Source organism: Piliocolobus tephrosceles, chromosome 9 (genome assembly GCF_002776525.5).
Source record: "Piliocolobus tephrosceles isolate RC106 chromosome 9, ASM277652v3, whole genome shotgun sequence".
Taxonomy (NCBI): domain Eukaryota; kingdom Metazoa; phylum Chordata; class Mammalia; order Primates; family Cercopithecidae; genus Piliocolobus; species Piliocolobus tephrosceles.
The window spans coordinates 103,334,580-103,347,489 of NC_045442.1; the positions used below are offsets into that span (position 1 = coordinate 103,334,580).

Below are 12,910 nucleotides of genomic sequence, written 5' to 3' on the forward strand. Positions count from 1 at the left end.
TAATTGCCATAATTTAGGATCAGTGGGAACCTTGAGCTTGTTTTCCTGCAACTAGATGATCCCATGTAGTGGTGATGGGAGACAGTGACAGATCATCAAGCATTAGATTCTCATAAGGAGCATGTAACCTAGATCCTCGCATACTCAGTTCACAATAGGGTTCACGCTCCTATGAGAATCTAATGCTGCTACTCATCTGACAGGAGGCAGAGCTCAGGTGGTAATACAAGCAATGGGGAACAGCTATAAATATAGATGAAGCTTTGCTCGTTCTCACTACTCACCCCCTACTGTGCGGCCCGGTTCCTAACAGGTCATAAGCGGGTACTGGTCTGTGGCCTGGGGTTGAAGACCCCTGCTATAGATAGTATTCTTGAGCTTTATTTTGTTATACAGTTAAATTACTTGGAAACATTTTGATCTTTCAGAGGCTTATTTTTAGCTTTTTTTCAGGTGAGATCATAGCAGCATTAAATCTCAGGCTTATTTTTTCCACTATTGAGACAATACCCATCCCATGACTCTTCTCAGTGCCTATGAATTATGAGGTTTTCCTGCTAACTGATGAGAACAAAAACTATTCCTGCCCTATGCAAACTTCAGGGATTATTCTTTGTAATGCAGAGTTTCTCAACCTTAGAACTATTGACATTTATGGGCTGGATAATTGCTTCTGGAGTTTAGGGGACTGTCCTGTATACGATCAAATGTTTGGGAGCATCCCTGGCCTCAGTACAGTAGGTGGCGGTAACATCCTTTAAATTGTGACGATCAAAAAATGTCTCCGGATATTGCCAATGGCTCCAAGGGAGTATGGTTGCCCTCAGTTAAGAGCCACTGCTCTAATCCTTTCTGGTAGTTTTCTTATATGCATATCATGGCTAAGGACTTTGCTCAGGACTCAAGGGAGACCTCCTACAGATCTCCCAAATTCTGTATCTGCTATCCTTTCCTCTTCTTTGTCTTCACTGAGAACTTTAGTCAGTTGACCTCCCTGGATTCTCAGTTCTGTTTTCTCAACTCGAGACCACTGAGTTTTGCCTGTGTTTCTTTTTTGCCATCACAGCCTGGAAACTCTAGGCTGTAATGCTGGGACAGTCATAGGCTCACATTGTTTCCTGTCTCTCAGTGATGTCTGTCCTTTGTTGCTTGATGTCCAGCATCTTTGACAACTATTGTTTCTTATTCTTTATTTTTATGTATTTTTAGTTTTAGTTTTTTCAGGCAGATCCCTGTTAACCTCATCTTGGTCCTCATCCTTATTTTCGAAAGGTACTTTTGCTGGATACACAATTCTAGACTGGCTAGTATTTTTTTCTAAGCACTTTGAAAGTATTTGAACTGTCTTCTGATGTCTACTGGTGCTGTTAATCAGCTGTCAATCAGTTTTCTTCTTTCCTTTCTGATGGTCTTTTTTGCTCTGAGTACTTTTAAGATCTTCTCTTTGCCTTTGCCGTTTTGCAGTTCTGCTGTGATGTATTAAGCATAGGTTTCTTTTTATCTTTCCTTGTTCCTAAAGAATATATTGGGCTTCCTGAACCTGTAGAGTCTTTCTCTCATCAGTTCTCAAAAATTTGCAGCCATTATCTTCGCAGGTATTTTATCATCTTGATATTGTTTATTTTTTCCCCTTTAAAACTCTTGTTGTATGCAAAAAGCATGAACCACGAAGGAAAAAAACATAAATTGAGCTCATTAAAATTAGATTCCTTTATTGAGCAAAAATCACCAAGAAGGAGAGTGAAAAGGCAAGCTACCAAAAGGGAGAATGTATTTCTAGCACATATAACTGATAAAGACTGGGGTCCAGTATATTATAAATAGTTCTTACAAATTAATAAGAAAAAGATGCAGTAGAAAAACATGCAAATATCTTGAGGGGGCATTTCACAAAGAGACACACATGCCCAATAAACACAAATGGGTTTCAGTCTCATTCATTTTAAGACAAATGGACATTTCAACCACAGGAAATACCACTATATACTTGGAATGGCCAAATTTAGACTAATAATGTAAAATGTTTGGGATCATGTTAGAAAGCTAGAAGAACTCACATTGTTAGTAGAAGTATAATTGAAAAACACTACTAATGTTGAATGTACTTACTATATACCCATGACCCAGGCATTGTACTCTTAAATATACTTAAATAACATCGTGTATATATCTATATCTATATATATCTCTCTATATATATACATCAAAAGATATGAAACATTTATGGCAGCATTATTTATACTAGCCAAGAACTGAAAACAACCCAGATGCCCCTCAAAGGCATAATGGGTAAAGAAACTGTAAGATATTTATATGTTGGAATACTATATAACAATGAAAAATGAATTCCTTCTACCATGGATGAATTTCACTAGCTTAATATTAGGGAAAAATGAATACACACTTATAATTCTAATTACATGCTTTTCAAATAAAGGGAAAGATGGACACTTTGGGGAATATAGAGGACATGATGAGTAGGAAGGAGCGTAAGTGGGGGCCACTGGCGTTTGGTTAATGTTGTATTTCTTGTTTTGGGGGTATTTATTTGGGCATATTCATTTTTGAAATTTTATACTATACACTTACGATTTGTACTTTTTGTATATATGTTATAGTCAATTCAAAAGTTTGATTAAAAACAGACACTATTTATTTGCCATTTTAGAGCTTCTGTTTCAGTAGACAGCAAATATTAACCATATAAACAAAAACTGCACATATGATTATAAATTATGGACATGTATGAAGGCAAAGAACAAGGTGCTCTGGGATTGAGTCACGAGGGGATCTGCTTTTATGTAATGTTTTGGCCAGACCTCTATGAGAAAGAGTTATTCAAGTTGAGTGAGGAGGAGGGCAGTGTAAGATAAGGTTGAAAAGGCATGCAGGACTTTTAGGACATCCTGGAGAGTTTGGTCATCCCAAGATTGATGGGCAACTTTAGAAGGGTTATTAAGGGGTAGTTATGTGATTTAAGTTTTAAAAATAATCACTCTGGCTACACTTTGAATTGTGGACTTGAACATGCGCCACAGTTGAATGCTGCTGAACCATTTAAAGACTACTGGCGTGCTCCGGGCAAAAATGATGGCATCCATGATCTAGACCAGGGACCTGTCAGCTTTTTATGTAAAAAGTATGTGTTCTACCTGCTAAACTTTGCCATTGTAGCATGACAGCAGCCATAGACAATGGATAAATGAATGAGCATGGGCTGTGTTCCAGTAAAACTTGATTTACAAAACAGATCTTGTAGTTTACCAGTCTCTGATCTAAAGTGGAGAAAAGAAAACCTTTAGGTGTATTTTGGAAGTAGGTTTAATAGGATATGCACCAGGTGCAGTGGCTCATGCCTGTAATCTCAGCACTTTGGGAGTCCGAGGTGAGTGAATCAAGAAGTCAGGAGTTCAAGGCCAGCCTGGGCAAAATGATGAAACCCCGTCTCTACTAAAAATACAAAAAACTAGCCAGGCATGGTGGCGGGCACCTGTAATCCCAGCTACTTGGGAGGCTGAGGCAGAGAATTGCTTGAACCTGGGAGGTGGAGGTTGCAGTAAGCCGAGATTGCACCACTGCACTACAGCCTGGGCAACAGGGTAAGACGCTGTCTAAAATTAAAAAAAAAAAAAAATTAAAAATTAGCTGGGCATTGGGGCATGCATTTGTAATCCTGGCTACTCAGGAGGCTGGAGAATTAGGATCGCTTGAGCCTAGGCGTTGAGGTTGTAGTGAGCTATGATCCCACCACTGAACTCCAGCCTGCATAACAGAGCAAGACCTTGCGTCTAAAAAAATGTGTTTTAAAAATAGAATATATATTGGATGTTGAGAATGTCAGTAAGAGGAGAGGATTCAAGGATGGCTTGAGTAATTTATGGAATAGTGGTGTTGCTTATTAGGGGTCAAGTTCGTTGAAAGTCCAAAACCCACTCATCTAAAATAGTGAATTGTGACATGTCAAAGTTCTGGTGTTCTTTTCATCTTTGGTATAGAATTACTTTTATTCTTTTATACACATAGTAGTCACCAATTGCACAAACAGTTCAAGTGAGGAAAAAAAAAAAAGAATCTATCATATTGATCATCATTGTGTTTTCTGCTAGTAGCAGAAAAAATAGTAGGAAATAACAAAATACAGGATATTCTCAGACTGTCATTGACAATGCATCTTTAGCCCTCATGTTCTCCCTTCCTCCAAAAGTAACATCCCCCGCACTCTTACCACAAATTGCTACCTTTTTAAGGATAAACCAGAGAATGTACATATAATCTTAGAGGAGATTATTTACATATGTCAGTGACACTGATATATTTACATATATCAGTGACACTGGGGACAGAGGTGGCTGCTAAGTAGAGCTGCCATCTGCTCTCTGGACAGGCACTGTTTTCCATTCCATTTGTGGAAGAGGCACCTGTTCAAGTAATTGCATTATTACCACTACTATGTCAGAACCGTAATACTGTTTTGATTTTCCTTATAGTTAGATGTGTTTGAAATTGTATATGTTATGTGTATATATATACATAATATAAGTATATATATAAGTGTATATATTTACTTATTTAAATCATCCTTTGAATATTACAGGCTTTGCTCTCTGTACATGATACTGTGGCTCAGAAGAATTACGACCCTGTGTTGCCTCCTATGCCTGAAGATATTGATGATGAGGAAGACTCAGTAAAAATAATCCGTCTGGTCAAAAATAGAGAACCACTGGTGAGTTTTGGTGCTCAGATATGAGTAGATATCATGATAGGGCCAAATCTGATGGTGCATACCGTGTATAACTCTCTTTAAAATATGCTTCCTCTATGTTCTCAAACTTTAAAAGAAATGGAATATTGATGTCTAAAGAACATGCTTTTGAAAAATGAAAATGAAGCCAAATAAAATAATAGACATTTTATTGGCTACATTTAAATAGCAATGATTTTGAAAATATAACCTGTTGACATTTATGAAAGAAAGTGTAACATGTACCAAGCATGGCTGATTTGAGATTAAATGGTACAACTTAAAAAAAATTGCTTTTGTCTATGGGAATGCAACTTTAAGTTATTTTATATACTTAATTCAATTGCTTTTTAAATTTAAACTAATTTACAGCAGGTTCAACAAAACTTTTGAGAAGTCTCAGTGAAGTAAACATCTAATTTCTTTGATAAACATCTTTTGAAGATCTTACTTGATCAGGAGGTGTGGAACTTAAATTTGTTTAATTTAATTTAATCTTATTTTATGTTTAAGTAGCTCTATTTTTAAAAATAAAAAAAGCTTAATATAGAAAAATAGAACCTCTAATGGCAGTGAAGAAATTTCCAAAATTATTTGTTAGCTATTCCTTAAATAAAGTATTAAGATTCAAAATGTCATTTTAAATATTGGAATATGAAATCAAATGAATAGAATTACTTGTCTTGACGTTTTTCTCATTCAAATGTATAATTAGTGTATTATCTTTGCAATTATTGTTAAGGTAAAGTAAGATTATTGAGTGAACAGATTTAAAGTTTAAAAATTATACTACCCAGAAAAATAGAAAGAACTTTCAACAGATTTGTTATTTAACATCAGTCAAATGACATTTGTTAGTTTGGGGAGATTGTTGGAGAAGTCACAGGACTGTCAAAGCGAAATGAAAAACACACAGAGAGAAGATTAAGAGTCAAAGATATCTTTAGGAGAATGAGCCCTAGTCATGAGAATCAGAAGTAGGCAAAGTGCTGGAAGCTAAGCTGAAATGAAATTCTAGCAAGTGGATGGTCAGGAAATGCTTGACAAGTGATTCACAAGGAAAGGCTGCAGCATTTGGCAACCAAGGGGTAGGTTACCAGTGTTATCTAAAAATGCAGTTTTGTTTATTGGGATCCATAATGTGGTGACATGAACACAGCTTGCATTGGATGACCTAAGTGGGAGTTGGGATTCTGTCACTTTGCCCTGTATCCTATAGAGCAAACCACTCACCATCTCAGCCTCAGGTTCCTTATCAGAAAATCAGGAAATGTACCTCTTTGCAAGTGTTTTTGAACATCAGCTAAGATATAATGTGTTTGGAATGGTTTCTGAGTTCTGAAGCATTATGCAAACATGATGTAAATATTAGAATATATTCTATCTAATATTTAAAAAATATTAGAATTTGTATTCTATTTAATATTTAAAAGATAAAAGCTAAGTTGCATCTGCTCAAGGAGAGAATGGTTACCTCGGAGAACAGGCTGTGAACACAGGTCATGTGGGTATTAGATAATGGATAGGAAAAAGGATGATCACTTGAGGGGCAAGATCCCTTGAAAATGAAATTCTGTTTGTCGGTGAGTAGATTTTGATCCTAAATTCTCAGTGTTACTTGCATGGGCTGTCCTCTTGCATGGGCTGTCCTCTTGCTTCTTTGAGAACAGTGGTTCTCAGATTTTGGTATTGGAAGAATGACCTGAGATGCCTATGTAAAATGCAGATTTCTGGGCTGAATCCCAAGGAATTTATATCAGGAGAGTTTTCTTGGTGCCTGGGAATCTTGATTTTAAAAAGTGTCTCAGATGTTCTTTGTGCAAGTTTTTGGTAGATCACACTTTAAAACACTTATTTCAAAGGCTCAACCTGAAATTCACTGTGTCACCTACTTGAGGAGACCTTGCAATGTTGGCAGTTTATAGGAAATAAATAAAATAATTTTTTTTTTTTTTTTTTCTTTTTTGAGACAGAGTCTCACTCTGTTGCCATGCTGGAGTGCAGTAGTGCGATCACGGCTCACTGCAACCTCCATTTCCTGGGTTCCAGCAATTCTATAGGAGATAAATTTTTTGTTTAAGGAAATCATGATAACCCAGTAAGCAGTCCCTTTTTATAAACCATTTTACAGAATTAATAATTAAGAAAAATCTAACCAGAATTTATTTTTTCAATCTAACTTGAAATTCTCCATACTCTATTTTTAAAACAAAATCATGTATAATAAATTCAAAATAATTATGTAGGAAAATACGTAATTTTAAAAATATTAGATCCAATTTTAATTTATTTTGCATTTGCAGACTATGCCGTAGGATTGATGACTTTTGTACAGTATCACATGTAATGTACTCTGTGTTTTTGAAATTTGATCTTATTTTCACGCAAATATATTGCACTGGGAATACATCAAACAATTGTGGTAAGAGAGGTTTGGAAAGCAGTATGGAAATAGAAGTCTTCAAGAATGAAGGGTTCAAAGTGAAGATTGATTCAAGTGGTAGTATCATGTAGAAAGCAAGAGATTGTTCTTCAAGTCTGTAGTTTACCCCCCAAGCAAAGTGGAATCAGGGGATAGCAAGAAGATTCTATCAGGGCACTTATCTCTGTCTATAATGAGACCCTTATGCGTTGGAGTGCTTTGCGTTATCTACGCATTCCAGAAGTGATTTTATCCTGCCCATGGCTTTCAGAAGCATCTGTGTGCCAGAGACTCCCAAGGTTATTTCTCTTCCAGTCTTTTGTTCTAATCTTTAAATTCATATATCCATCTGTCTATTCGTTATCTCCATTTGGTGGTCTAATAGACATCTCAATTTTCACATATCCAAAAATAAACTGCCAATCTTTGTCCCCAAATCTGTTTCACCCTTGTCTTAACCCCTTTTAGTTGATGGCAATTCCATCCTTCCAGCTGCTCAGCCACAAGACATTGAGCCTATCTTTAATCCCTCTCTTTCTTTTGCATTCCATAGGCAATCCACTGGGAAATCCTTTAGACTCTACCAATAATATATACAGATCCCCTTTCATCACCTCTACTCCTGCCAATCAGATCCATGCCACTATCATCTTTCCCTTGAATTATTGTTCATTGTGAGCATCCCAAATCTGAAGATCTGAAATCCAAAATGTACCAAAATCTGAAACATTCTGAGTGCAGACATGAGCTCCAAGGAAGTGGTCATTGGAGCCTTTTGGATTTCATATTTTTGGATTTGGGATGCTCAACTGATAAGAATGCAAATATGCCCAAATCTGAAAAAAATATGTGGGATCTGAAATACTTCTGGTCTAAGCATTTCAGACAAGGAATCCCCAACCTGTATTAACCTCTCATTAATTTTATGGCTTTAGCCCTTGCCATCCTTCACTCTTAATACAGTGGGTGGAGTGGTCCTCCTAGATTGTGCCCCTCCTACTGTTCACAACCTTGCATGTTCCCTCTTTCATTTGGAGTAAAGCCCAGTCTCCTCACAGTGACTCATAAAGCACATAAGCTGACTCCCTTCTGCCTTTGACCTCATCTCCTCTTGCTGCTCCTCTTATACTGGGCACCAGCCACACTGGTTACCTTGCTCTCCCTTGAACATTTCATTCATAGCCCCCTTGGCACCTTTGCACTGGCTGTGTCTTCTGTTCCTTCCCATTGGCTAACTTCTTCACCTCTGTCCAGTCTTTGTTCACTCAGACGTCATCTTCTCAGTGAGTCCTGTGTGTTTGCATTGTCTTTCCTCCACTTGCCCTGGCATCCTGGTCTTCTGTTTCCTGCCCTACATCCCCTCACACCGGCACAGTGGGTATAATACCACCTGATAGGGTTTGGGTCTGTGTCCCCACCCAAACCTCATCTTGTAGCTCCCATAAAAACCACGTTCTGTGGGAGGGACCTGGTGGGAGATAATTGAATCATGGGAGCAGGTCTTTCCCATGCTGTTCTTGTGATAGTGAATAAGTGTCATGAGATCTGATGGTTTTAAAAACGGGAGTTTCCCTGCCAACCTCTCTCTTTGCCAGCTGCCATCCATGTAAAATGTGACATGCTCCTCTTTGCCTTCCACCATGATTGTGAGGCCTCCCCAGTTACATGGAACTATAAGTCCGTTAAACCTTCCTTTCATAAATTGCCCAGTCTCAGGCATGTCTTTATCAGCAGTGTGAAGACAGACTAATACACCACCCTCTAACATACTGTATAATGTATGTAATTATTCTATCTCTTGTTTATTGTCTTGTCTCCCCCATTGGGATGAGAAAGCAGACATTTTTTTCTTTTTCATCAGTTTATTATAAGCCCTTAGAACGGTGCCTTGCACAGAGTAAGTTCTCAATAAACATTGGTTAACTTCATTGAATACGAAAAAGTCAAAGGAACTAGCATTAAGCACAACAAACAGGTTGTAGCCCTATACTGAAAACAGTGCAGTCCATAGTACAGAGAGATACTGGTTCCACTTAACTAACTCTGTGTTACAAACCATGGTGGTATGTTGTGGCCAAAACAATATTATTTTGGGAGTTGATGAGCTCAGCTGGGAGGTTCTCACTTGGAGTTCCTCTTACATACAGTCAGATGGTGGTGGCTGGAGTCAACTGAGGGCTCCTTCATTTATACAACTGTTACCTGGGCTTGGAGCTATAAGGTTTGGGGCTGGCCAAGTATCTCTTTCTGTAAGTGTTATCTTTACTTGGCTAGCTTAGGGTTCCTCACAGCATAGCAGTGGTCATGATTTCTTACATGGCAGTGAGATTCCCATAGAGCAAGTGTCTCAAGAGGCCCGAGTGGCAGCTACAGATCTTCTTATAGCCTTTGAAGCCTCAAAACCATTTTTACCACTTAATGTGGGAATATGGCATGCACATACAAGGAGGGAAGGAATTGGTGATCCCCCTTTTAGAGACAATCTCCTACAGGAGTAATGAACTCACGGACAGAATGAACTTATGAACAAAAGGTTATGGAAAGATAGAGGTTAAGCAGTATTGGATGATAATTAAGATGAATAATTGTGTCTCTGGTCAGATTGCCTTAAACAACTCCTGACTTTTCCATATGATAGTTGTCTGATCTTAGACAAATTACAGCCATTTAATATTCAATTTCTCATCCAGAAACTATGGATAAGTAAACTTAGATTACTAGGCTTTTCTGCCATTGGGCATATTTGGTGGGAAAATTTGAGACATGTCATTAAGGAAAATGAAAGTTGATTTAATCAAACTAATTAGTTGTATTGGGAATATTACATATCCAGTCATTTTGGAAACAAGTTAGAACTTGAAATAAAAGCAGAAAATACCAGTAATTGGTGAGTCTAAGCTTTGTGACCGTGGAGAGATGCTCATTCAAGTCTTTGGCCTTGAATGCAAGCATAGGCGATGAAAAATGCTGTAAAATGCCTGTCACTTAATTCTTTGATTTTCTTTACCATTATTAGCTATGTATCTGATAGTTATATATGAAGGATACTTATTACAGATGGACTCTTACTTTGTTTACATATCTGTTCTTTAATGACATAAATGTGTTTATTGACAAACTCGAGAAAAATTTCACTTCTTTAGGATGAATTCTGCCATCACCGAAAAGCTTACCTTTTTAGCAGTATTATGCAATGTTGGATGGCGTTGCAAAACCAATGCCAGATTCTTAAAAGGAAAGTCATGGAAAGGCTTTCAAAGTAACCACTTGTGCCTGTTGTTCTTACAAAGCAGCAGTTAATTTGCTTCTGAATATCTGTAAGTGAAGAATTTTTGACTTCTTTTTGAGACTGTTTCCTAATCTTATGCCAATACTTCTATTTGCACTAGGTATAATCCTAGTTCACTAAAACCATGGAGTAAGAGCTCTTTCTTCTAATCATTTGTCTTAGACTTAGGCAACAAATATAACTAATTTCTGGGTTTTAACTTTTTTCTTTTTCTTTATAATTATCACCAAGCTTTTAAAAATATTTTTAAATTTTTTTTTGCTATGATAACTGAATATGATAGAAGGATCACTGACAACTAACTAAAAGTCAAATGATCTGGGTTTTAGTTTTCTAACATATAGAATCTTTTGTCTATTAGTGTAATTGTCACTATTCCACTTTCTTGATGCAGTACTATAAAGATAAAAAAATGAAGAGTTGCTTTAAAAGGGTAAAAACCAAACAACATTCAAATACAAGATATTTTTATAATGAAAAGAAGATATGTTTATTTTACACAGTTTTGAAGAGGTTGAAGATTTCAAAAATCCTTAAATTGGGCTGAAACCTTTCGATGCTATGTAGATAGCATATCCTCTAGTCATGAGAATAGACATTGTAAGACAAATGGCATGATGTCTATTTTTCCTGCCTCATTTTTTTTTTAAATTGTTTTCTCTTTTTTCAGATGAATGTCCTTATTTCCTCCCTTTTTCTAACACCCAGTACACACATTTACCCACAAATGCTCTTTTGTTTTTGTCTTAAAAGGGAGCTACCATTAAGAAGGATGAGCAGACTGGGGCAATCACTGTGGCCAGAATCATGAGAGGAGGAGCTGCAGATAGAAGTGGTGAGACTTTGAATGTTAACCAAGTACAGACTAATCATGTGTTTTGTGTCTAGCATTTCCAATAGATAACTAAGAGGATAACCATCTTTGGATCTAATACAGCAAAACAAATAATAAGATACTTTTCTCTGTGTTGAAATGTGAGAGCCTATTTAAATAAATGATAGATAAACATTACGGTCTTGTACACAAGCATCCAAAGCTATATTAAAACTTGTGGGCTGGGCATGGGGCTCACGCCTGTAATCTCAGCACTTTGGGAGACCAAGGCAGGTGGAACATGAAGTCAGGAGATCAAGACCATCCTGGCTAACACAGTGAAACCCTGTATCTACTAAAAATGCCAAAAAAAAAAAAAAAAAAAAAAATGCCGGGGATGGTGGTATGCACCTGTAGTCCCAGCTACTTCGGAGGCTGAGGCAGGAGAATTGCCTGAACCCAGGAGGTGGAGGTTGCAGTGAGCTGAGATCGCACCACTGCACTCCAGCCTGAGTGACAGAGCGAGACTCTGTCTCAAAAAAAAAAAAAAATCTTGTTTCTGTGTTTCTCAATTGAAAAGTACTGCTAAGAGCATGCAGCCTTTAAGATAAATAAAAATTATTTTATTAGTATATCAGTAATCTGCATTTCTAGACAAAGACCAAGGTGCTGTTACCATTTCTTGGCCAGCATTACAATGTTGCGGTCTTTGAGTCACTGCTGTGGAGAGGCTAGAGGCTGAAACCTGAGACATGTGAAGGTCTCCTTTCCAGTCGTTAAATGTATTAAGGGAACCTAACAATGCTTTAATTATGGAAACAACTGCAAGTTACAGTTTCTGTTGTGGGTAACACTGCTAATTTACCAAATCTTGTATTTCTCAGGTCTTATTCACGTTGGTGATGAACTTAGGGAAGTGAACGGGATACCAGTGGAGGATAAAAGGCCTGAGGAAATAATACAGATTTTGGTAAGCTGTAAATTTCTTTTAAAGGTACAATAAAAATAAAATTGAATCACTGTATTTCAGACTTTTAGACTTGGTTTGACATAGACACGATTTGTATTAAGCAGTGCAGAGTTCAAACCCCCGCTCCATCACTTAATCCCTGTGTGTCCTTGGAAAATACCTTAATCTATTCATGCCTCAGTGTTTTCATTTACAAAATGAGAATAAGAGGTAGCTATCCATGTGGAGTGTTTTGAGGATTGAATGAGGTAGTATATATAAAGAGTTTTAGGGCCGGGAGTAGTGGCTTATGCCTGTAATCCCAGCACTTTGGGAGGCTCAGACAGGTGGATCACCTGAGTTCAGGAGCTCAAGACCAGCTGGGCCAACATGATGAAACCCATCTCTACTAAAAATACAAAACAAAATTAGCTGCACATGGTGGCAGGCGCCCGCAGTCCCAGCTACTTGGGAGCCTGAGGCAGGAGAATCGCTTGAACCCAGGAGATGGAGGTTGCAGTGAGTCGAGATCGTGCCACTGCACTCCAGCCTGGGCAACACAGCACAAGACTTTGTCTCAACAACAAAAAAAAGAATTTAGTACCTGTCCCAAGTCTGTACTTAGCAGATGACATCTACCCTGTGGCTGATGATGCATTTATCTTTATCTTCCTTCCATCGACGCCATCATA

At 37.6% G+C, this 12,910-nt stretch overlaps 1 protein-coding gene across 4 annotated transcripts in view; it reads left to right on the forward strand.

Moving 5' to 3' along the window:
• MPP7 (membrane palmitoylated protein 7) overlaps positions 1-12,910 on the forward strand; it is a 254,323-nt gene that overhangs the window by 174,667 nt on the left and 66,746 nt on the right. For all 4 annotated transcript variants that reach the window (XM_023194630.3, XM_023194629.3, XM_023194632.3 and 1 more), the window contains 3 exons: positions 4,595-4,726; positions 11,209-11,290; positions 12,154-12,239. In XM_023194630.3, the coding sequence (XP_023050398.1) occupies positions 4,595-4,726; positions 11,209-11,290; positions 12,154-12,239 (300 nt within the window). The remainder of the gene's footprint in view (positions 1-4,594; positions 4,727-11,208; positions 11,291-12,153; positions 12,240-12,910) is intronic.